Source organism: Leiobunum rupestre, chromosome 9, assembly GCF_980474605.1.
Source record: "Leiobunum rupestre chromosome 9, qqLeiRupe1.1.hap1, whole genome shotgun sequence".
Classification (NCBI taxonomy): Eukaryota; Metazoa; Arthropoda; class Arachnida; order Opiliones; family Sclerosomatidae; genus Leiobunum; species Leiobunum rupestre.
The window spans coordinates 38,662,803-38,686,736 of NC_143392.1; the positions used below are offsets into that span (position 1 = coordinate 38,662,803).

At 34.5% G+C, this 23,934-nt stretch overlaps 1 protein-coding gene across 1 annotated transcript; it reads right to left on the reverse strand.

The window, feature by feature from the left end:
• Positions 1-7: 7 nt before the first annotated feature.
• On the reverse strand, positions 8-23,934 carry LOC149927409 (angiotensin-converting enzyme-like). Its single transcript, XM_090159610.1, has 10 exons — positions 23,291-23,934; positions 22,957-23,224; positions 22,637-22,875; positions 19,283-19,474; positions 16,108-16,375; positions 8,438-8,649; positions 7,966-8,107; positions 4,123-4,221; positions 515-643; positions 8-360 (listed from the first exon to the last, which is right to left on the reverse strand). The coding sequence occupies exons 1-10, from the start codon at positions 23,355-23,357 to the stop codon at positions 213-215; spliced, it is 1,764 nt and encodes a 587-aa protein (XP_090015736.1). The 5' UTR covers positions 23,358-23,934; the 3' UTR covers positions 8-212.

Genomic DNA, 23,934 nt, shown 5'->3' on the forward strand with positions numbered 1-23,934 from the left:
GCTCGATAATAAATAAAGATAAATTGTTTCCAGATGCATCCTTTGGAGGTTCGGGTTTATTTTTTTTATCAAATAATAGGCTTATTTTAAATAATTTCGCGCACGACCAGTGGTACAATTGAAATGGCGAAATTATACGCTACAATTCCATCCAAGTCGCTTTATTTTATCACACAGATTATAATACTAAGAGCCCTTTATTTTAAGATAAATTAGGAATAAAATTTATTCTCTCGAATCAGCCAATCGATGAGTTTCTTATAATAAGCCAGCAGAGGCTGGGCAGTCATTCGGCCATGTCCAGTTAATGATTTTAAAACGCTTGGCCAGGACTTCGACGTGCCTCGGGACATCATAGTCCTTGAAAAATAACGAAGAGACCATTATAAATACGGTATACACGATCTGGACCCTTTTTTCGCGTCTAAAAAGTGATACAACTTAAGTCGACTTTCTCTTATCTCTAGCCTCTTAAGTGGACAGAAAAAGAACAACGTTGACGCATTGATCTTACCAAATTCTTTCCCCCGCTTTCTTGGAACCAATCAAACAACAATGGGATAGCAGTTTGGCTTCGTTAGAAGGATCGCTACGGCACATTGCTTCCAAGAATTGATACTGCAGAAACCCGGCGAAAAAGTACCTGCGACAAACCATTAAAATTATTTTTGAAATTGAGTCCCCTCAGAGCCAATTACAAGTCCATAAAGGTCATTGAAAAGACCCCCCCGAACGTAGGTATCTCTTAAAGGTGCGCGTAGCTAGTAGCGAAAGACATCCGCAGCTGCACAGTAGCGTCGCATTCCAAAGGGAATACCTATTGAATCAGCCTACTTCTAATGACTACAAACTATAACAACGCCAGGCATTCCCGGGTTTTTTGTAAAACGCCCGGGTATAGTAAAACCACCTGTGACGTCGTAATATGTATAGTAGGAGGCCTAGATACTTTTCAATTTTACACAATGTAGCGAAAAGTCGATAAAGATAGGTTTTTGGGAAGAGCTCCAGGAAGAGCTCAGCCTCGCTTCGACGAAAAACGAACTGGACAATACACTTTTTTAGAGGTTATATTTTCATTGTACGTTTTTCAGCGTGAGGAATTGCGGGACGCGAACGGCGTAAAACATAAAAGAACACCTGAGGAAAGAATCCAAACTGGGTCCTTTATTGGGGGGCTATTGAAAGGGGGTGTTTACGCCTAAATTATTTCCCCCTCAAATTGGACCACCTATTGGACTATGGATGATCCCATTTGTGACGTTTAAACTTAAAAGTAGCCAAGGAGGGATTAACAGCGTTGGCGCCGCTAAGCCTAAAATTATTTGGCCGGACTTTGGACGCAAAAATTTCGGTTGGCACCTCCCCTTTCTACCTTGGAAAATTTTCCGAAACTAAACAGTCGCACAATAGATTTGGGTCTCTAAACATTTGTACCCTCCCCTTTGAGTAAAATTTTGGCGCCCTAAGCCTAGGCGACTTTATTTGCCCTGGTGGTAATCAGCAATAGAGTACAAGCGATTTACGCGCAGCGCCTCTAGGGGCGAGCTCGCACGTAACTTGGTTAAAAATAAACTACAGTTCCCGTTGACGCTAATGTAAATGTAGCGATGATTTAAAGTAAATTAACAAATCGTTTTTAGAAAAAATATTTGATTTACATTTTTCCATAATGAATGAATTTAAAAGAAACCCAAAAATAGCCTTTAAGATATATTTTGTCGTTTCATTTTTTAAATAGGCGGGCTCAAAGTTCACGCGTATGCCTAGATAAACATCTAGCGAGAGCGCGGTGATTCCCGATGAAATTTGAATACTTCTATCTTGTACAACCTAGAGTAATATTTTATAGAAATTATATGACAATTAAAATTAAATTACTTACATTAATTACGTCTCTCGTATGCATTGCCCTTGAACTATTGAGCTGTCTTCGTTAACTGTTTACCTAACGTTAAATATACGATTGCCTTCCAAAAGGGATTGACCTTTTCTATACGTAGATTCTCTAAAATATCTAAGTCCATTTAACGCCAAAAATCCCACGTATTTCGTTATTTGTTTCGTATTACAATTAGCGTCATTACATCATTTAACGATAGTAATCGGATTTTTCCGTTTCAAAATACGCGGTAGATTAAACCGAGGCTTAAGACTGGGCAAGATTCACAGCCTTAAAATTTTCGTCTAGTTTAAAGATACATTGTGAACGAACCAATGGATGAAAAGTTATGAAACTAGCTTTTAAATAAACCTTGAAACTTATTTCAAGTCATATTTATAATTCACTGACGAAAAAATTCGCGAAAAGTATTAATATCGTTAAGAATTACAACCTACTTTCTAAAATCTCATTTTGCTTTCTAAAACGCGAGTTGACAACGCAAACTTTACCTAGACGAGCAGCTGTTAGATTATCTACATGACGCGATAAACGATTTTTCAAGATGATTTTATATTACATTTAAATTCATATAAACGGAAAAAAAATTGACAGTGGAATATTTCTTAGATCATTTGGTAGGTTAATTAACGTTTAATTATCGCCAACTTTACATTAATTTCAATGGGGCGGGGAAAAATCTTTTAATCAAGTTACGCGTCATTTTCGTTTGAAACCGACAAAGCCTATTGAAACTTTTGAAAGTAACACTTGTTGGAATAATTGCTAAAAATACGGCATTTTTCGGTAATGCATTTCGTCATTTTGATTGTTCTTGGTGGATTCGGCGTTTTTATAAATTGATAAATTAGTAAAATCATAGGTAAAATCAAGAACAAATCCAAGTGAGGTACTTAAAATATGGGAGGTCCCTAACCCTAGGAATATAATAATATAATATAATAATAGAGCTATACAATTTCGGACATACGAGCGTAGCGCCATCGTAAAAATAGGCGGAATATTTTGTCTCTATAAATTTGGCCAACTTTTCATTCTATACGCAAGGATTTTTTGTACAAGTTGAAACACGAATATTCTACCTGGATTCTACGAAACTAATTTCGGAGATGTTTATTTAATTTGAAGACATAATAAATAAATCTTTAACAAGATTTTAAAACCGGCACTAGGTGTTTAAAAAAAATGCAAATATCGAAATGTTTTGGTGCACACTGATTTTCTTGTTCATTTTGGTGGGAAAATGACCTAAGAAATATTTTACGCAAATTCATTAATATTTAGGACTGCCTCAACGAGTTAAAGTTTTACCATTATAAACAAACCCATTTATAAGCAAAAAATAATTATGTCACTCAAATACTTTACCTGAATGAAATATTTAATATTTATTACTTACTTAAGTTTACACAGGGTTTATTATAGTAATAATTACCGGTACACAATAAATAATTGGCAGAAATCCCCACAAAACCAGGTCCTAACTTGTGCTTTTCAGCAGTTATGACCTGGTTTAGTGGGGCTTTCTGCCAAATATTTTATTGTGTACCGGTACTTATTTCCATAAAAAACCTTGTAAAAACTTAAATAAGTAATAAATATTAAATTTATCGTTCAAGAAAAGTATTTGAGTGACATAACTTGATTTTCGCTTATAAATGGGTTAGTTCATAGTGGTAAAACATTACCTCGTTGAGACAGTCCTAAATAGTAATGAATTTACTTAAAATTTTCCCTGGGTCATTTTTCCACCCAAATGAACAAGAAAATCAATGTGCACCAAAACATTTCGATATTTGCATTTTTTTGAACCACCCTAACCGGCACGCATTTCCAACCAAGTACCAACGAACACGCGGACGAAATTTTAACTACGGTGTCCGCCAGGTGTCTCTAGTATCTTATGTCCGAATTCCCCACATTGCCAGGCCTATGAATCCCATATTTCCCCTCCAGTATTTCCATCCTCCTAGCCTAACCCACCCTCGCTTATTTTGTAGTTCGTACTCTTTTGTTTTATCTTGACAACCTTTTAACACTGACAATCGCCATCTATGAATAGGTTTTATAATTAAAATTCAGACTAACTTTCGCTACAGAGTATGTTAAATTGCCAAACATTCGTAAGTACCTCACGTAAACAACTTGAAAGTATTTAAAATTTAACTTATCACTAATGTATAATTACCCAATTACCTAATTTATGAATAACCACTCACCTCATATAGGGCATCGCTTTTACAACGTGAAATTTAGTACCGGGATCAAAATCAAATTCTTCATTGATATCCAAGGCTTTTACTTCTTGGTAGTACTCTCTAAGTACGTGAGAAAAAATATTATAAAATTAGGCGTTTAAAAACTAATTGTAGGAGCGGATGATCGTCTTATCAATTATTAACATCGACAAAATGTACCCTCTAATGGGCCCTTTTAACGTTTAAATTACCGGCTTTGCATATTTAAATTATAGCCTTCCGATTCCAATTTGAGTAATGCGTTAAGAAATTTGTTTATTTTTTTATAATCTAAGAGATTTTGAAGTGACATAACGAGCGGATTATCACGGACATTAAAAACAAATTTGAAGGAGTCTGGAGGACACACCCAATTTTGCTGGTCTTTTTCTCACACGATTTGCCATGGCTATATACACAAGGTCGATTTTTTCTTCGTTCTACAAAAATCGATAGCTGAGCTGATTGGAAGTACTTAACACGGGTATTATTTTCATGGAGTGGCATGTGCAAAATTTACAAAATAAAAACCGGGTTAGGGTTTCAATTTTTGGAAAAAAATTTCCGTTGAAGCCTTAACTTTTTTTCCGAAAATTTTGGTTTGGAGCTGTAATTGAAAAACAATCTTGGGTTGGAGCTTTAACTTTCTTCTGGAAAATTTTGGTTTGGAGCTGTAATTGAAAAACAATCTTGGATTGGAGCTTTAACTTTCTTCTGGAAAATTTTGGTTTGGAGCTGAAATTGAAAAACAATCTTGGGTTGGAGCTTTAACTTTCTTCTGGAAAATTTTGGTTTGGAGCTGAAATTGAAAAACAATCTTGGATTGGAGCTTTAACTTTCTTCTGGAAAATTTTGGTTTGGAGCTGAAATTGAAAAACAATCTTGGGTTGGAGCTTTAACTTTCTTCTGAAAAATTTTGGTTTGGAGCTGAAATTGAAAAACAATCTTGGATTGGAGCTTTAACTTTCTTCTGGAAAATTTTGGTTTGGAGCTGAAATTGAAAAACAATCTTGGATTGGAGCTTTAACTTTCTTCTGGAAAATTTTGGTTTGGAGCTGAAATTGAAAAACAATCTTGGATTGGAGCTTTAACTTTCTTCTGAAAAATTTTGGTTTGGAGCTGAAATTGAAAAACAATCTTGGATTGGAGCTTTAACTTTCTTCTGGAAAATTTTGGTTTGGAGCTGAAATTGAAAAACAATCTTGGATTGGAGCTTTAACTTTCTTCTGAAAAATTTTGGTTTGGAGCTGAAATTGAAAAACAATCTTGGATTGGAGCTTTAACTTTCTTCTGGAAAATTTTGGTTTGGAGCTGAAATTGAAAAACAATCTTGGATTGGAGCTTTAACTTTCTTCTGAAAAATTTTGGTTTGGAGCTGAAATTGAAAAACAATCTTGGATTGGAGCTTTAACTTTCTTCTGGAAAATTTTGGTTTGGAGCTGAAATTGAAAAACAATCTTGGATTGGAGCTTTAACTTTCTTCTGGAAAATTTTGGTTTGGAGCTGAAATTGAAAAACAATCTTGGATTGGAGCTTTAACTTTCTTCTGGAAAATTTTGGGAAAATTTGGGTTTGAAGCTAAAGTTGAAAAAAAATCTTGGGTTGAAGTTCAATTTTTTCGAAACACTCATTTTTAAATAAATCAAAAATTTCAAAGATTCCTGGTCAAAGCTGAAATTTTCAAAAATATTGGGTTAGCGCTTTGTATTTTAATAAAGGCCCAGGTCGAAGCAGAAATTTAAAAAAAATCTTGAGTTGGAACTTAATTTATTTATTTATTTATTTATTTCCCGCTCGGAAAATTTTCCGGAAAATGACCGAGGTGTTTTTTCCCGAAAATTTTCCGTATTTTTCCGAAAAAAATTAAAAATGTTTTCATTCCATGATTAGTCTAATATTTTGTTTGCAAATTTAAATTAAGCGGAATTTTCGCCTCATTGTTTCGAATCTAAAAGTAAAACTAATTAACTTCTAGACTAGTTTAAACTGATTAACAATGTAACACTACTAATGTTTTGTAGTATGTTTACCGATATTAGACATTTTATTTTAAAAACATTAAAAACCTTTAAAAAGTAATTAATGTTTCAATTTTCTATTTTTCCGATTTGCGGAAAATTTTCCGCATTTTATTTTTCCGGAAAATTAACAACACTAGTTTCTAATAAATTAAAGATACTAGACAACTTCTCTTTAGAATGAAATTGAAGGAAACTTAATAGATTAGAAGTGGAGCCTGTGGTTCCTAAATATCTAGGCCTTCTACCTATCCCGAGTGATTGAAAATACGAGTGGGCGATTTGATGTTTTTTACGACTCACTACGTACGTAGCCCCGTCGGCGTCCAATGTTACCATAGAGAAACGTTACGTAGCTATTCCAGCCACATGTTCACTTACGGCCTATATAATTTGTTTCGCTTTTTTCAATGAGACAAAGTATTTGGGTACGGTAAAAGTCGTGGGAATCGGAAAATGTTTTCATTCAACAGTTGTTTCGGAAACAGGGCGTTGGTGTCATAATCGAAAGGTTAAAGTTACGCTACGCGTAGCCAGAAGGAGACATACAAAAAATACGAGTAGGAAGTAGATTTTCTCAAAGATATCAGTGGTCCCTTTTCGTTATGAACGTTGAGAGATTAATCATTTTTTCTATTTCCCTGAGCGAAATAGCGGGTTTAACACTTTTACGAGTAATTGAGAACGAAATTGCAGAGGCGTAATATAGGTACCGCTTTCACGTGACGTCACTGCCTTTTCTTCGGGACGAATGTTTAAAGGGAAAGAAACTAAATAGGGACTTGGCACCCATGCTTTTTCCAACTGGCAAATTAAGTATACCGGCATGGCGGCCATGGCCAAAGGTACGGCGTGACGTCATGCTGTCAAGTCCCTATTGAAATATCGTATGCTAACACACGATATAATATATAATTCGCGCCAATCACAACTATATGTATAGCTTCTGTTAAACATGGTAAAATTCCGTTGATCGATCTTAAATGTGGAAGTTTATATTGTACAATTCGTAGGCTATCAAGGTGAATAATGCGAAAAAAATCACTGGATTTTCTAAAATCGGGGAAAATCATAGAAACATTGTGAAAATGTTTTTCAAAATCAGTAATCAGGTGTACAACTTTTACGAAAATCAATAACCAGGTGTTCAAACCTTTTTCTAAAAACAGTAATTTGGAGTAAAACGTTTTCTAAAATCAGTAGAATAACGTTTTAGAAACTCAGTAATTTGGTGTAAGACGTTTGCTAAAATCAGTAATCAGATGTATAACATTTTCAAAAATCAGTAATCAGATGTATAACTTTTGCGAAAATCAGTAATCAGATGTATAACTTTTGCGAAAATCAGTAATCAGATGTATAACTTTTGCGAAAATCAGTAATCAGATGTATAAATTTTCAAAAATCAGTAATCAGATGTATAACTTTTGCGAAAATCAGTAATCAGATGTATAACTTTTGCGAAAATCAGTAATTAGATGTATAAATTTTGCGAAAATCAGTAATCAGATGTATAACTTTTGCGAAAATCAGTAATTAGATGTATAAATTTTGCGAAAATCAGTAATCAGATGTATAACTTTTTCGAAAATCAGTAATCAGATGAATAACTTTTGCGAAAATCAGTAATCAGATGTATAACTTTCCGAAAATCAGTTATCAGCTGAAAAACATTTTTGAAAATAGTTAAACAAGTGTAAATGTTTTTCGAAAATCAACAATCAAGTGTACAACGTTTACGAAAATCAGTAATCGTGTGCTTAAAATTTTTCGAAAATCAGTAATTAAGTGTATAAAACCTTTTTACCTCAATTTCCACCATTCGCTATTGTAATCCTTTTCTAGAATTTCGCCACTAAAAACCTTGTAGCGCCACAAATCGACCGTCAATGCCCAAGGAAGAATGGTAACTTTAGTCAGGGCTTGTTTCATCAGATAATTCAGTTCTTCTGCAAGATTTCTTCCGGTTAATTAAAATATTTCACATTTGATGGACAAGATTAAAGGCCGACTACATAAATCTTCGGTTTACTCTGTCTTTCATTGGAAGTAGGCTTACTGCAATACACCTGTGCCATGCAGTCAGCCTACTTCCAGTGAAAGACTGAGTAAACCGAAGATTTATGTAGTCGGCCTTTAAACGCCTAGGTTTTTTTCTGCCTGTCACGCTTTAAATTAACTTAGTGGAGTACATATACCCTGGTGGTAGGCCAACCGCTGAACATGTTGGCCTAATTTAAAGGGTGACAGGCAGAAGAAAACCTAGGCCTTTAAGTTACCTTCGTGAGTGAAATGTTGCTTGGAATCCAGACACCAGGGACTGGTAACTCCGTCGCTTACGGAGTCCCCCAGAGCTTCGTGGAAGGCTGAGTTGGGGCTGTTTCGGAATATCATTGGTTGTTCGCGATAGGCCATGAAATACATGACGTGTCCCATTTCGTGCAGCACCATGCTCAGATCGCCGTTGGTGCCATTTAAGCAAACTCTCATTCTGTAATGTATTTTTGAGAATATTGGTTGGTGCCATTTAAACAAACTCTCATTCTGTAATGTATTTTTGAGAATATTGGTTGGTGCCATTTAAGCAAACTCTCATTCTGTAATGTATTTTTGAGAATATTGGTTGGTGCCATTTAAACAAACTCTCATTCTGTAATGTATTTTTGAGAATATTGGTTGGTGCCATTTAAGCAAACTCTCATTCTGTAATGTATTTTTGAGAATATTGGTTGGTGCCATTTAAACAAACTCTCATTCTGTAATGTATTTTTGAGAATATTGGTTGGTGCCATTTAAGCAAACTCTCATTCTGTAATGTATTTTTTAGGATATTTTTGGTGCCATTTAAGCAAACTCTCATTCTGTAATGTATTTTTTAGGATATTTTTGGTGCCATTTAAACAAACTCTCATTCTGTAATGTATTTTTTAGGATATTTTTGGTGCCATTTAAACAAACTCTCATTCTGTAATGTATTTTTGAGAATATTGGTTGGTGCCATTTAAACAAACTCTCATTCTGTAATGTATTTTTGAGAATATTGGTTGGTGCCATTTAAGCAAACTCTCATTCTGTAATGTATTTTTGAGAATATTGGTTGGTGCCATTTAAACAAACTCTCATTCTGTAATGTATTTTTGAGAATATTGGTTGGTGCCATTTAAACAAACTCTCATTCTGTAATGTATTTTTGAGAATATTGGTTGGTGCCATTTAAGCAAACTCTCATTCTGTAATGTATTTTTGAGAATATTGGTTGGTGCCATTTAAGCAAACTCTCATTCTGTAATGTATTTTTGAGAATATTGGTTGGTGCCATTTAAACAAACTCTCATTCTGTAATGTATTTTTGAGAATATTGGTTGGTGCCATTTAAACAAACTCTCATTCTGTAATGTATTTTTGAGAATATTGGTTGGTGCCATTTAAGCAAACTCTCATTCTGTAATGTATTTTTGAGAATATTGGTTGGTGCCATTTAAACAAACTCTCATTCTGTAATGTATTTTTGAGAATATTGGTTGGTGCCATTTAAGCAAACTCTCATTCTGTAATGTATTTTTTAGGATATTTTTGGTGCCATTTAAGCAAACTCTCATTCTGTAATGTATTTTTTAGGATATTTTTGGTGCCATTTAAACAAACTCTCATTCTGTAATGTATTTTTGAGAATATTGGTTGGTGCCATTTAAACAAACTCTCATTCTGTAATGTATTTTTGAGAATATTGGTTGGTGCCCTTTAAGCAAACTCTCATTCTGTAATGTATTTTTGAGGATATTGGTTGGTGCCATTTAAACAAACTCTCATTCTGTAATGTATTTTTGAGAATATTGGTTGGTGCCCTTTAAGCAAACTCTCATTCTGTAATGTATTTTTGAGAATATTGGTTGGTGCCATTTAAACAAACTCTCATTCTGTAATGTATTTTTGAGAATATTGGTTGGTGCCATTTAAGCAAACTCTCATTCTGTAATGTATTTTTGAGAATATTGGTTGGTGCCATTTAAACAAACTCTCATTCTGTAATGTATTTTTGAGAATATTGGTTGGTGCCATTTAAGCAAACTCTCATTCTGTAATGTATTTTTTAGGATATTTTTGGTGCCATTTAAGCAAACTCTCATTCTGTAATGTATTTTTTAGGATATTTTTGGTGCCATTTAAACAAACTCTCATTCTGTAATGTATTTTTGAGAATATTGGTTGGTGCCATTTAAACAAACTCTCATTCTGTAATGTATTTTTGAGAATATTGGTTGGTGCCATTTAAGCAAACTCTCATTCTGTAATGTATTTTTGAGGATATTGGTTGGTGCCATTTAAACAAACTCTCATTCTGTAATGTATTTTTTAGGATATTTTTGGTGCCATTTAAACAAACTCTCATTCTGTAATGTATTTTTGAGAATATTGGTTGGTGCCATTTAAACAAACTCTCATTCTGTAATGTATTTTTGAGAATATTGGTTGGTGCCATTTAAACAAACTCTCATTCTGTAATGTATTTTTGAGAATATTGGTTGGTGCCATTTAAGCAAACTCTCATTCTGTAATGTATTTTTGAGGATATTGGTTGGTGCCATTTAAACAAACTCTCATTCTGTAATGTATTTTTGAGAATATTGGTTGGTGCCATTTAAACAAACTCTCATTCTGTAATGTATTTTTTAGGATATTTTTGGTGCCATTTAAGCAAACTCTCATTCTGTAATGTATTTTTTAGGATATTTTTGGTGCCATTTAAACAAACTCTCATTCTGTAATGTATTTTTTAGGATATTTTTGGTGCCATTTAAACAAACTCTCATTCTGTAATGTATTTTTGAGAATATTGGTTGGTGCCATTTAAACAAACTCTCATTCTGTAATGTATTTTTGAGAATATTGGTTGGTGCCATTTAAGCAAACTCTCATTCTGTAATGTATTTTTGAGAATATTGGTTGGTGCCATTTAAACAAACTTTCATTCTGTAATGTATTTTTGAGAATATTGGTTGGTGCCATTTAAACAAACTCTCATTCTGTAATGTATTTTTGAGAATATTGGTTGGTGCCATTTAAGCAAACTCTCATTCTGTAATGTATTTTTGAGAATATTGGTTGGTGCCATTTAAGCAAACTCTCATTCTGTAATGTATTTTTGAGAATATTGGTTGGTGCCATTTAAACAAACTCTCATTCTGTAATGTATTTTTGAGAATATTGGTTGGTGCCATTTAAACAAACTCTCATTCTGTAATGTATTTTTGAGAATATTGGTTGGTGCCATTTAAGCAAACTCTCATTCTGTAATGTATTTTTGAGAATATTGGTTGGTGCCATTTAAACAAACTCTCATTCTGTAATGTATTTTTGAGAATATTGGTTGGTGCCATTTAAGCAAACTCTCATTCTGTAATGTATTTTTTAGGATATTTTTGGTGCCATTTAAGCAAACTCTCATTCTGTAATGTATTTTTTAGGATATTTTTGGTGCCATTTAAACAAACTCTCATTCTGTAATGTATTTTTGAGAATATTGGTTGGTGCCATTTAAACAAACTCTCATTCTGTAATGTATTTTTGAGAATATTGGTTGGTGCCCTTTAAGCAAACTCTCATTCTGTAATGTATTTTTGAGGATATTGGTTGGTGCCATTTAAACAAACTCTCATTCTGTAATGTATTTTTGAGAATATTGGTTGGTGCCCTTTAAGCAAACTCTCAATCTGTAATGTATTTTTGAGAATATTGGTTGGTGCCATTTAAACAAACTCTCATTCTGTAATGTATTTTTGAGAATATTGGTTGGTGCCATTTAAGCAAACTCTCATTCTGTAATGTATTTTTGAGAATATTGGTTGGTGCCATTTAAACAAACTCTCATTCTGTAATGTATTTTTGAGAATATTGGTTGGTGCCATTTAAGCAAACTCTCATTCTGTAATGTATTTTTTAGGATATTTTTGGTGCCATTTAAGCAAACTCTCATTCTGTAATGTATTTTTTAGGATATTTTTGGTGCCATTTAAACAAACTCTCATTCTGTAATGTATTTTTGAGAATATTGGTTGGTGCCATTTAAACAAACTCTCATTCTGTAATGTATTTTTGAGAATATTGGTTGGTGCCATTTAAGCAAACTCTCATTCTGTAATGTATTTTTGAGGATATTGGTTGGTGCCATTTAAACAAACTCTCATTCTGTAATGTATTTTTTAGGATATTTTTGGTGCCATTTAAACAAACTCTCATTCTGTAATGTATTTTTGAGAATATTGGTTGGTGCCATTTAAACAAACTCTCATTCTGTAATGTATTTTTGAGAATATTGGTTGGTGCCATTTAAACAAACTCTCATTCTGTAATGTATTTTTGAGAATATTGGTTGGTGCCATTTAAGCAAACTCTCATTCTGTAATGTATTTTTGAGGATATTGGTTGGTGCCATTTAAACAAACTCTCATTCTGTAATGTATTTTTGAGAATATTGGTTGGTGCCATTTAAACAAACTCTCATTCTGTAATGCATTTTTGAGAATATTGGTTGGTGCCCTTTAAGCAAACTCTCATTCTGTAATGTATTTTTGAGAATATTGGTTGGTGCCATTTAAACAAACTCTCATTCTGTAATGTATTTTTGAGAATATTGGTTGGTGCCATTTAAGCAAACTCTCATTCTGTAATGTATTTTTGAGAATATTGGTTGGTGCCATTTAAACAAACTCTCATTCTGTAATGTATTTTTGAGAATATTGGTTGGTGCCATTTAAGCAAACTCTCATTCTGTAATGTATTTTTTAGGATATTTTTGGTGCCATTTAAGCAAACTCTCATTCTGTAATGTATTTTTTAGGATATTTTTGGTGCCATTTAAACAAACTCTCATTCTGTAATGTATTTTTGAGAATATTGGTTGGTGCCATTTAAACAAACTCTCATTCTGTAATGTATTTTTGAGAATATTGGTTGGTGCCATTTAAGCAAACTCTCATTCTGTAATGTATTTTTGAGGATATTGGTTGGTGCCATTTAAACAAACTCTCATTCTGTAATGTATTTTTGAGAATATTGGTTGGTGCCATTTAAGCAAACTCTCATTCTGTAATGTATTTTTGAGGATATTGGTTGGTGCCATTTAAACAAACTCTCATTCTGTAATGTATTTTTGAGAATATTGGTTGGTGCCATTTAAACAAACTCTCATTCTGTAATGCATTTTTGAGAATATTGGTTGGTGCCCTTTAAGCAAACTCTCATTCTGTAATGTATTTTTGAGAATATTGGTTGGTGCCATTTAAACAAACTCTCATTCTGTAATGTATTTTTGAGAATATTGGTTGGTGCCATTTAAGCAAACTCTCATTCTGTAATGTATTTTTGAGAATATTGGTTGGTGCCATTTAAACAAACTCTCATTCTGTAATGTATTTTTGAGAATATTGGTTGGTGCCATTTAAGCAAACTCTCATTCTGTAATGTATTTTTTAGGATATTTTTGGTGCCATTTAAGCAAACTCTCATTCTGTAATGTATTTTTTAGGATATTTTTGGTGCCATTTAAACAAACTCTCATTCTGTAATGTATTTTTGAGAATATTGGTTGGTGCCATTTAAACAAACTCTCATTCTGTAATGTATTTTTGAGAATATTGGTTGGTGCCATTTAAGCAAACTCTCATTCTGTAATGTATTTTTGAGGATATTGGTTGGTGCCATTTAAACAAACTCTCATTCTGTAATGTATTTTTGAGAATATTGGTTGGTGCCCTTTAAGCAAACTCTCATTCTGTAATGTATTTTTGAGAATATTGGTTGGTGCCATTTAAACAAACTCTCATTCTGTAATGTATTTTTGAGAATATTGGTTGGTGCCATTTAAGCAAACTCTCATTCTGTAATGTATTTTTGAGAATATTGGTTGGTGCTATTTAAACAAACTCTCATTCTGTAATGTATTTTTGAGACTATTGGTTGGTGCCATTTAAACAAACTCTCATTCTGTAATGTATTTTTGAGAATATTGGTTGGTGCCATTTAAACAAACTCTCATTCTGTAATGTATTTTTGAGAATATTGGTTGGTGCCCTTTAAGCAAACTCTCATTCTGTAATGTATTTTTGAGAATATTGGTTGGTGCCATTTAAACAAACTCTCATTCTGTAATGTATTTTTGAGAATATTGGTTGGTGCCATTTAAACAAACTCTCATTCTGTAATGTATTTTTGAGAATATTTTTGAATGTATGTATTTCCAGTATTCGAAGTTCTGCCAAAAGTGTATAACTACATTTATTACGAAAGAAGTATCCGGATGCTAATAGATGTTTCTATAAACTAAAATGAATTAAAAGTAAAAAATAGAATATGTAGACACAGCTTTATTAGTATATTCTAGGCACGCGCGCTAGAAAAAGCTATATTTCGCAATTTGTGGGTTTGATAGGGGGAAAAACATTTTCAAAATGATTTTTCTCTGGTACCATTATCGCAGCACTTTTAGATAAAGTTCGTCTGCTATTTACTCCCAAATAATCATAGATGGCGATAGTTAGTTACTCACTTACTCAAACGAACATTCGTACAGTTACACCGCTTTTTTCCCCACGCTGGCTGCGAAGATGGTTTTGAAACCTGTACGTAATTTATATTAATTACTAATTAATAAAAATAAATAATTACTAATTAATAAAAATAAATAATTACTAATTAATAAAAATAAATAATTACTAATTAATAAAAATAAATAATTACTAATTAATAAAAATAAATAATTACTAATTAATAAAAATAAATAATTACTAATTAATAAAAATAAATAATTACTAATTAATAAAAATAAATAATTACTAATTAATAAAAATAAATAATTACTAATTAATAAAAATAAATAATTACTAATTAATAAAAAAATAAATAATTACTAATTTTTAAAAATAAATAATTACTAATTAATAAAAAATAAATAATTACTAATTAATAAAAAATAAATAATTACTAATTAATAAATAATAAATAATTACTAATTACTAAAAATAAATAATTACTAATTAATAAAAATAATTAATTACCAGCTAACTGTGCTAACTACTTAATTATTAGTTACCACAGTTAGCGGTAAAAGTAAACTGCCTTTGTAAAACCATTTTGCATTTTGAAAAACCATTTTCTAAATGCGTTTTGTATTTTTATTTTGAGCTGCAAAAACCATTTTACATTTAAAAAAACTAATTTTTAAAATCCATTTTTTATTTTTTATTTTGAGTTATGGAGAAAGCATTTTGCATTTTGCATTTTGAGTTATGGAGAAAGTATTTTGCATTTTGAGTTATGGAGATAGTACTTTGCATTTTGTGTTATTTAGAAAGTATTTTGCATTTTGAATTATTTAGAAAGTATTTTGCATTTTGCATTTTGAGTTATGGAGAAAGTATTTTGCATTTTGAGTTATTTAGAAAGTATTTTGCATTTTGCATTTTGAGTTATGGAGAAAGTATTTTGCATTTTGAGTTATGGAGATAGTACTTTGCATTTTGTGTTATTTAGAAAGTATTTTGCATTTTGAGTTATTTAGAAAGTATTTTGCATTTTGCATTTTGAGTTATGGAGAAAGTATTTTGCATTTTGAGTTATTTAGAAAGTATTTTGCATTTTGCATTTTGAGTTATGGAGAAAGTATTTTGCATTTTGCATTTTGAGTTATGGAGAAAGTATTTTGCATTTTGCATTTTGAGTTATGGAGAAAGTATTTTGCATTTTCAGTTATTTAGAAAGTATTTTGCATTTTGCATTTTGAGTTATGGAGAAAGTATTTTGCATTTTGCATTTTGAGTTATGGAGAAAGTATTTTGCATTTGGAAAAAAAAAGCATTTTCAACAACACTGCTGATTATGATTATTATTCCTGTGGCGTAAATGGATACTTCTCAAGTAAAATATGTAAGATATACTTCCGGTTGGTCCCCACCTGTAATCGTTTCCCGTTGAGAAGTCGTAGGCGGCGCCATGGCATTCGGCCGCTTTGCCACCACTATCAGTCGCTTTGGTGAAGATTGAATCTCTCCAGAATGACCGCGGCAAACGAGGCATTCCCATCGAAAGGTACACCTTCTCGGCGATCGAGATTAGTTCCAAGGGCTCTATCTTTATTTTGTGGTCGCTTACAGGGACGGGACGATCCGGAAACGGAAGTAACAGATCTTGAAGATTTTCCCAGTTGTAACCCCATAAACTTCCTGAAATGATAAACAAGTAATGCTTCAATTAACCTTTTCAGTTTATATAGAACCAATAAACTGCAACATTTTCATCTACTTATTTGTGTTTACTAGGCAGCGTTACTAGTTCCTGAAACTCAAATTATCGTACCAGACTCAAAACATTCTTTATTTCAGAAATAAATTATCATAACTGGCGGTAATTTTTAATTTGGTGTAAAATACTGACGTTAAACTTGTGAAATCAAATTTTTTAATAACATTTAAAGTTCAACGGATTGAAAACTTTTGTTTAAAAGTCGCAGTTTTTGAGCCAATTTAAAAATTATCGTCCATTATCGTGCGCGCAAGCTGAATTATTGAAAAATCCGTACTATATAGAGATATTTCACTTGTATAGGGGTCTACGTCACCAATGCTTTTTCGTATTGAGAAACCCGCTCAAAATGGCGACCATTACACTGCCAAAGCTAGGGAAAGCAGACGACGTGAAATATCTCTATAGTACGCCATTGAAAATATCGTACGTCCCCAAAATGAGATCGAAATTATCGACGTGTACGATAGTTATCGTACGTCTGGCAACGCTGTCTAAGGCGGCTTTCTCGCTTCTATTAAATAAGGCGAGCGACGCACGCACAGTGTCACGTAGCCAATTGGAACAATTCACCGATCGTGCGTCACGCGCTGTTATAAGCGTTGCCGGATGCAAATATGGAAATTATGGCATACGAACTCAAAAGTTATGGAATTCTTTGCATTATTTAAGCTTGTTTCGAGAATTTGGCGAGTTTTGAAAGATTAATATTAAAGATTAAACGACCAAAAAATACCGTTGACAACGTCAAGATTTATTTTAAACTAGTGTTGTCAATTTTCCGGAAAAATAAAATGGCAAATCGGAAAAATAAAAAATTAAAACATAAACTAATTTTTAAGGGTTTTTTAATTTTTTTAACTTTTGATCGATATAAAATGACTAATATCAGTAAACATACTACAAAACATTAATAGTGTTACATTGTTAATCAGTTTAAACTAGTCTAGAGGTTTAGTTTTACTTTCAGATTCGAAAAAATTAGGTGAAAAATGCCGCTTTATTCAAATATGCAAACAATATTAGACTAATCATGGAATTAAAACTTTTTTTTTTTTTTCGGAAAAATACGAAATATTTTCCGGAAAAAATGCCTTGGTCATTTTCCGGAAACTTTTCTGACTTACAACACTAAATTAAACACTTTCTACATTAGACGCTGCGTCTACATACATTTTCAGAAGTTGCTGGTTTTCTTCTAACAGGGTTGCCACTCGGCAGGGAAATCGGGGAATTTAAAAATGGGCCTATATCGGCGAACGCATTACAACCCCAAGCCCCTCCGTTGCGCTGGCCACTACGACCCCTCTTCCTTTTAAAGCTTCGGACATGGGGAGAGGGATACTACTTCCCCATAATGTCAGATATTTTTTCGGACAAATTGGCCCCTACCCCATGAGACCATTTCCATTGTCAGTACACTTAATGCCCTCCGTGGCTCCCCTTTTGTCATATCATTATTTTTACTAGTGTTACTTAAAAATTAAATTAGTGTTGTTAATTTTCCGGAAAAATTTCCGAATTGCGGAAATCGGAAAAATAAGAAATTGAAAGATAAATTACTTTTAAAGGTTTTCAATGTTTTTACCTTTTTATCGATATAAAATGTCTAATATTAGTAAACATACTACGAAACATTAATAGTGTTACATTGTTAATCAGTTTAAACTAGTCTAGACGTTTAGTTTTACTTTTAGATTCGAAAAAATTAGGTGAAAATGCCGCTTTATTTAAATTTGCAAACAATATTAGACTAATCATGGAATGAAAACTTTTTTATTTTTTTCGGAAAAATACGGAAAATTTTCCGGAAAGAAGGTTTCGGTCATTTTTCGACTTACAACACTATTTTAAACGACCAGTAACCTTTTTGGGCTGAACGTGAGAGAAATTTTTTTGTGTGTTTGAAAATTATTGAAAATAAGATGTGTCCTATCAGAATTATGGAAAATATGGTACGGCCTGTTAAAATTATTGCAAAAAGGCACACCGGTAAAATTATGGTACGACCAAAATTCATAGCTAGAATTATTGAATTGTACAATAATTATGGTACGTTTGGCAACGCTGGCTGTTATTAAATAGATGCGAGAAATCCCCAATAGAGTAATTTATCTTCGAAGCTTTGGCTAAGGCCGCCATTTTGTGCGGGTTTTTTTGTCTACGCGAAAAAGCATAGATGAACCCGAGTCACGTGAGACTGAAATCACTGAATAATAGCAAATGAAAATCTTGTAGTTTATGAGCCGTGACCGCTATGTAAACTAAATCCATAACGACGAAAAACTTATACGTTTTAGCATATTAACAATTTAAAAATTTTAAAATGAAGTTGTTGAAGACCTTGAATCAAAGGTAATAGACAGATTAAGCCCGCATTAGAAAACGCGTAGGTTGAACGTGTAAAATGTAGAGGTAGTTTTATTACGCGCAGAATGTCTAACCTAAACGTTCTCTTAACTTTATTTTTGTTTCTTCATAGTTTTTATTGGTACAGTAGCCCAGCAATTCTGCAAAAAAAGGGACTAAAATGTCCCGAATTAAAAAAAATGATCAAAAAATCCTCAACAATCGCAACCGAAAATGCTCACATCGCCTTCGGGTGAATATCAACCCCCGTTTGAATCTGTTAAAACAGGAATCCGAGAGCAGATGTTAAACAAACTTAGCGAGAAATTTTCGTATAGAAGAATGCCGTCATAAGGCTTAAACATCGGCTAGAGGCCAACGTAATCGAGTCGATCCTGCCACACTTCGTAGTTACAAAACTGAAATAAAACTAGGAAAACTGGGAGGGGAAACAACTGGGGGAGGGTTATTAAATTTACCCAAAAGATGAACCGGAATGGAACCGGTAGAGTTCAGGAAGGTCGGTCCGTAAGCGAGCTTCAACTTGCGTCTAGCGTGGTCCACGAGGAGTCGGTAGAAGCGGCGGACATCCTCCCATAATTGGATGGCTGCTTCGACCACATCGCTCATCTCCAATTCGGAACGCCATACCGTCCCATAGTCCGCGTACCCTGCAGTGAACAAACGGCAATCACTCAAGACACAGCAAAAGCAGCCGTTAAAGTTACACTCATTAGAGCGAAAGCAAAACGCTCTCTCGGATAATCTAGCTCCGATTCATTCCCCCTCCACTAAGCCTTTGTTTCTCTCTTGAGCGGCTAACTCGCTACCCTTTGATCCACTTTTGGTCACGATTAACGGTCCCTCCGAATCGAGAGGTCAGCGCGCGATTCGTTCCAGCGCGGGGAATAAAGTAAAGTCTACGGTGAAATATACGAAAAGAGAGTATCTCTTTGCCGTTTCATTTTTCGAGAAGCGTTGAAACAGATCGAATTGTATAAATTCGTTATAATGATTATTTAATTTTCCCTCCAAATTATGCTTGGAATAACCGAATATTGGCCCTCCGATTTCATCAGTTTTGCGTTTAATTATTTCGTGGATAATTTAACAGAGAAGGCAAGAGGATATGTTTTACTCTCCGCGTATTGGAAAAGTCATTTTCGACGCGAATTAAAGATCAAAATAACAGGAGCGCTTTGTGGCCCGCGCTATATAGAGTCGGAATTTTGACAGGTTCCCGCCTACTGTTGCAACCTTTTCTTAAATTTATAGCCCTCTTTAGGGCTGAAATATAAGAGTTTAAATTATTGTTATGATTATTTTTATGTTTTCCCGGTAATTATCATCGGGTAATCGTTCGTATTAAAGTATAAATGACCGCGAGTTCCGGATGGAATTGAATTTGATTTCAATTTACGTTTTTCGTTTTATTGGAAACGCGCTCTCTTCGAAGACTATCTATTATAATTTTACCTCCGCGACACGCCCTTAACCGAAATCGTTCAGTGTCACACTTATTCGTACTAGTGGTGGCACCGTATTCCTGAGAAACCATTGAGGGAAAGTTTTCGAAGGCGTTTGATCTAAAATTGGCCTATTTCCAAAATCGGCGTATAATCGCGTGTTTGTAAACATGGGCGTAGTTATAGACCGAACCTCGGACCGAACGCCCGCGTTTCTTCAAATAGTATCCTTTCAATACATCGCTGCATTGCGGGGAAGTTTGATCAAAGTAAATCTTTAATATAAACACGGCGCAATGAACGTCAAAGGCGAAATATTTATATTTTACAATCCAATATAATGAAAGCCGTTGTCGTTTTACGTATAACGCTTAACACCATTTTATATAAGCGAGAGAAATTACAAAGTAAATAACTACGCTTTCAACAACAGGACACGCTACCAAGTACCAAATTCAATGCCGTTGTTCTCTAACGCTAGCTTTTCAATTAACTAAATCTCCTTGGCCATTTTCTTCGCTACGCTGGTTTCCACAAAGGCGCCACGCCTAAGATTTACTATACGCTTCCAGAACTCCACGGGTATAATTTTATTACTAGGCTTAGGCTTCGCGACGGCATTTTGCGTTTATTAGTCCTAGAGTCTTATTATGATGGTGATGCGTAGCGGGGCAGCGCATCTACGCGTCTTCGAGGGAAGGGTCAACTACGCCTCGGTCACGACACTGCTCGGATAGGAAAAATGGCCTGGCAGGGTTTAAAAGAGATTATGGAAATGAAGTCGTAGAAACAAAGACGGGTTGGGGCATCGCATCCCGCCCCAACCCCTAACCCGCGTTTCCCTCCCCGACCTCAGCGCCGATTTCAGCCAAAACCGCGTTGGAGAATTTCATCTCCGGTTAAAATTTCGCGTCGGAGAGCGTAAATTCGTAAAAGTGAAAATGACTTTCATATTTATTCAAACCTCCGAGTCTCCGAAACCCTAATATACCAACGAGAATACATATTTCTGGGCGGAGGTTGGTGGCTGGACGCCGAAAAGGGTTAGACGTCCTCTCACTTAACGACTAATATGTGCTAATTGTACTTTTAATTAACTTTAAACGCTTAATTTTTAGTCTAGCCCCGCAGTGTATAAATCTTAGTCTCGTTTTGTTATTTAAATTAAGTTGTAGCGCGGGGCGAGGTTACGTCTTCGGGTTGCGTAGAGGTAATTAAACAAACACCTTAATAAACGGAGGCGTATAAGGGGGGGGGGCTAAAATATGCCCACCTTTAAGGCCCACTTTGTTCACCTTCATGGCACACCCCGCTTTTAAAAGTTTTAATTTGTTTTCCCCTTTTATTGCGAACTACATAAAAGTGGCGAGATTTTCGACCAAATTGGAATATACTATATAGGTGCCAGGGATGATATAGAACGTAGAAGGGAACTATTTAATTATATACGTAATATCAGAAGTTTATAATGTATATCTTACGAGAGAAGTATCCAGCTAAGCCGTTAAAATGGAACACGTATCTTCGAAGGCTCGACGCGGGTTCTGTTGGGCGTGACTTTCCAGCCAAATCTCGGATGTGGGCCCTTTCGTCTTAAGAATTAATTTTTTGCTATGAAAATTGTACTAATGCTTGATAACCAATAAAAAAGTTTTTTTTTATAAAGGGCCCTTTTGATATCCTGCGGGGGGGGGGGGGGCAAACGTTGTCGTTACGCCACTGGTATCACTTAAACATGTATTATGTATAATAAAATATAAATATATAAATATTTATAAATAACATTTTCCCGATGAAATGGCACTATTTTTTTTCCCCACAATTTTTTTTGCGAGGGGCAGGTCACTTCCTTGATTACCGACGCACCCCTCAGAAGATTAAATCCGATTTAATCGTGATTATTTTGATTAAATTCAATTAAATCACGATTAAGTTGATTAAGTCACGTTTAATCATGATTAGAATGTTTAAATTTGATTTAATAATGATTAGAATGTTTAAATCTGATTAAATCTGATTAAAATGATTACATCTGTTTAAAATGATTAAATCCTGATTAAAAAGATTAGATCATGATTAGAATGATTAAATCTCGTTTAAATCGTGATTAGATTTTTCCCTGATTTAATCACGATTACCCTGATTTAATAATTTTACTATGATTAAGACGCACCCAAAATGCAAGTGACCTGCCCCTCGTTTTTTTGAAAAATCAACGAGAGCTTGCGTAGGAACTAGGAACATCATATTTCGAGCGACTAACTTTAGCAAGATAGATGGACGAATACTTATATCGTAAGATAAATATTATATACTTTTGGTAATATTAATAATACGTTTTATATACACAGTAGAGAGAAACTTTACCGTTATCTTTGGCGCATTTATTGAGCAGCTGAACCATTTGCGAGAACGGTACGCGGACTTTACGACCGACTCGCTGTTGCCACGATTTCCAAATTGAAGATTGGAGGAGCGGATCCCGAATCGAAGCCATGAATCGGTTGACTTCCTCTTCTCCTCTTAGAGTCGTCTTGATTTCTTTGACGTACACCGTTCCAGAATCGTATATTCGGGTTAAGTTTGATTTTAAATCGGACAGTCGCCTACGGAAAATATCAAATTTATCGGCGTTTATCGCTAGACCTTTAACTTAACACGGATTCATAGAGCCTGGTAAAATTAACCTGGAATCGTTAGGGTCATCGCATACAACGCCGGAAGTCATCAAAAGTATCATTCTACTTTCTTCGTGGTTTTGAAGGCGAGATTTTGACTCATTTCGCGCCCACGTCTTCCACTTTTTCATCCATTGATTGTAGTTCACGTGGAATCGACCTAAGCTCTCAGAGTTGACGGCGGACAGATTGGTAGAGTATTGCCAATCCAACGACTGCAGAATCCAGGACATAAATTCGTATTCACGATTGAAGTCGTTCAACTGGCTGGAGATTTCTGAACGTCCAAATAATATCACAAACGTACAATGAAATCTCATCCAAAATGATGATGTGTACCCACCGTTTTCCTCAATTTCGAGAGCATTCGGACCGACGAAACAGAGAAGTACCACGACGAAACACCTCATGATGGTTTTCTAAAGTATATAAGCTACATATCCTAAAGAGTGTGGAATCGAACAGCGAACCGGAAACGCTCTTAGTTTCAAGACGACGTAGTCCCAAAGAGCTACCACGATATAACGAGTCCTTCCGCTCTCAATTACCCAGGTTCTTATGAGAGACCAGACACCTGCCGCTGACGTCCAAGACCATCGGAAGAGATTTGGCCGTCTGCCCTATAAATCGCGGACACCCAAGCCGGTCCATCACTCCTTTCTCAAACAGCCAACTGGGAACAGCGCCTCAGTTTACGTACACACATAGCCCAAAGATTTTACAATCCTACAATTCACACATTGTACCTCTCCGGCGAAGTTGGTGGGTGGGAGGTATATACGAAAAGGTACGAGCGGCCAATCCATCGTTGATAGCGAATAGCCGGGATGGATGGTAAATTCCCAAGCAAAATATTGACTTTTGGTCCCTGAGGATTAGGTTATGAGGCGGCGCGGGGTGGTGGGGTGGCTAGAAGGGTGCTACCCCACCCTCTAAGCGTCCAGGGAACCTCCTACGTCTTTAAGAAGCGCTTTTGGCAGTTTTGAT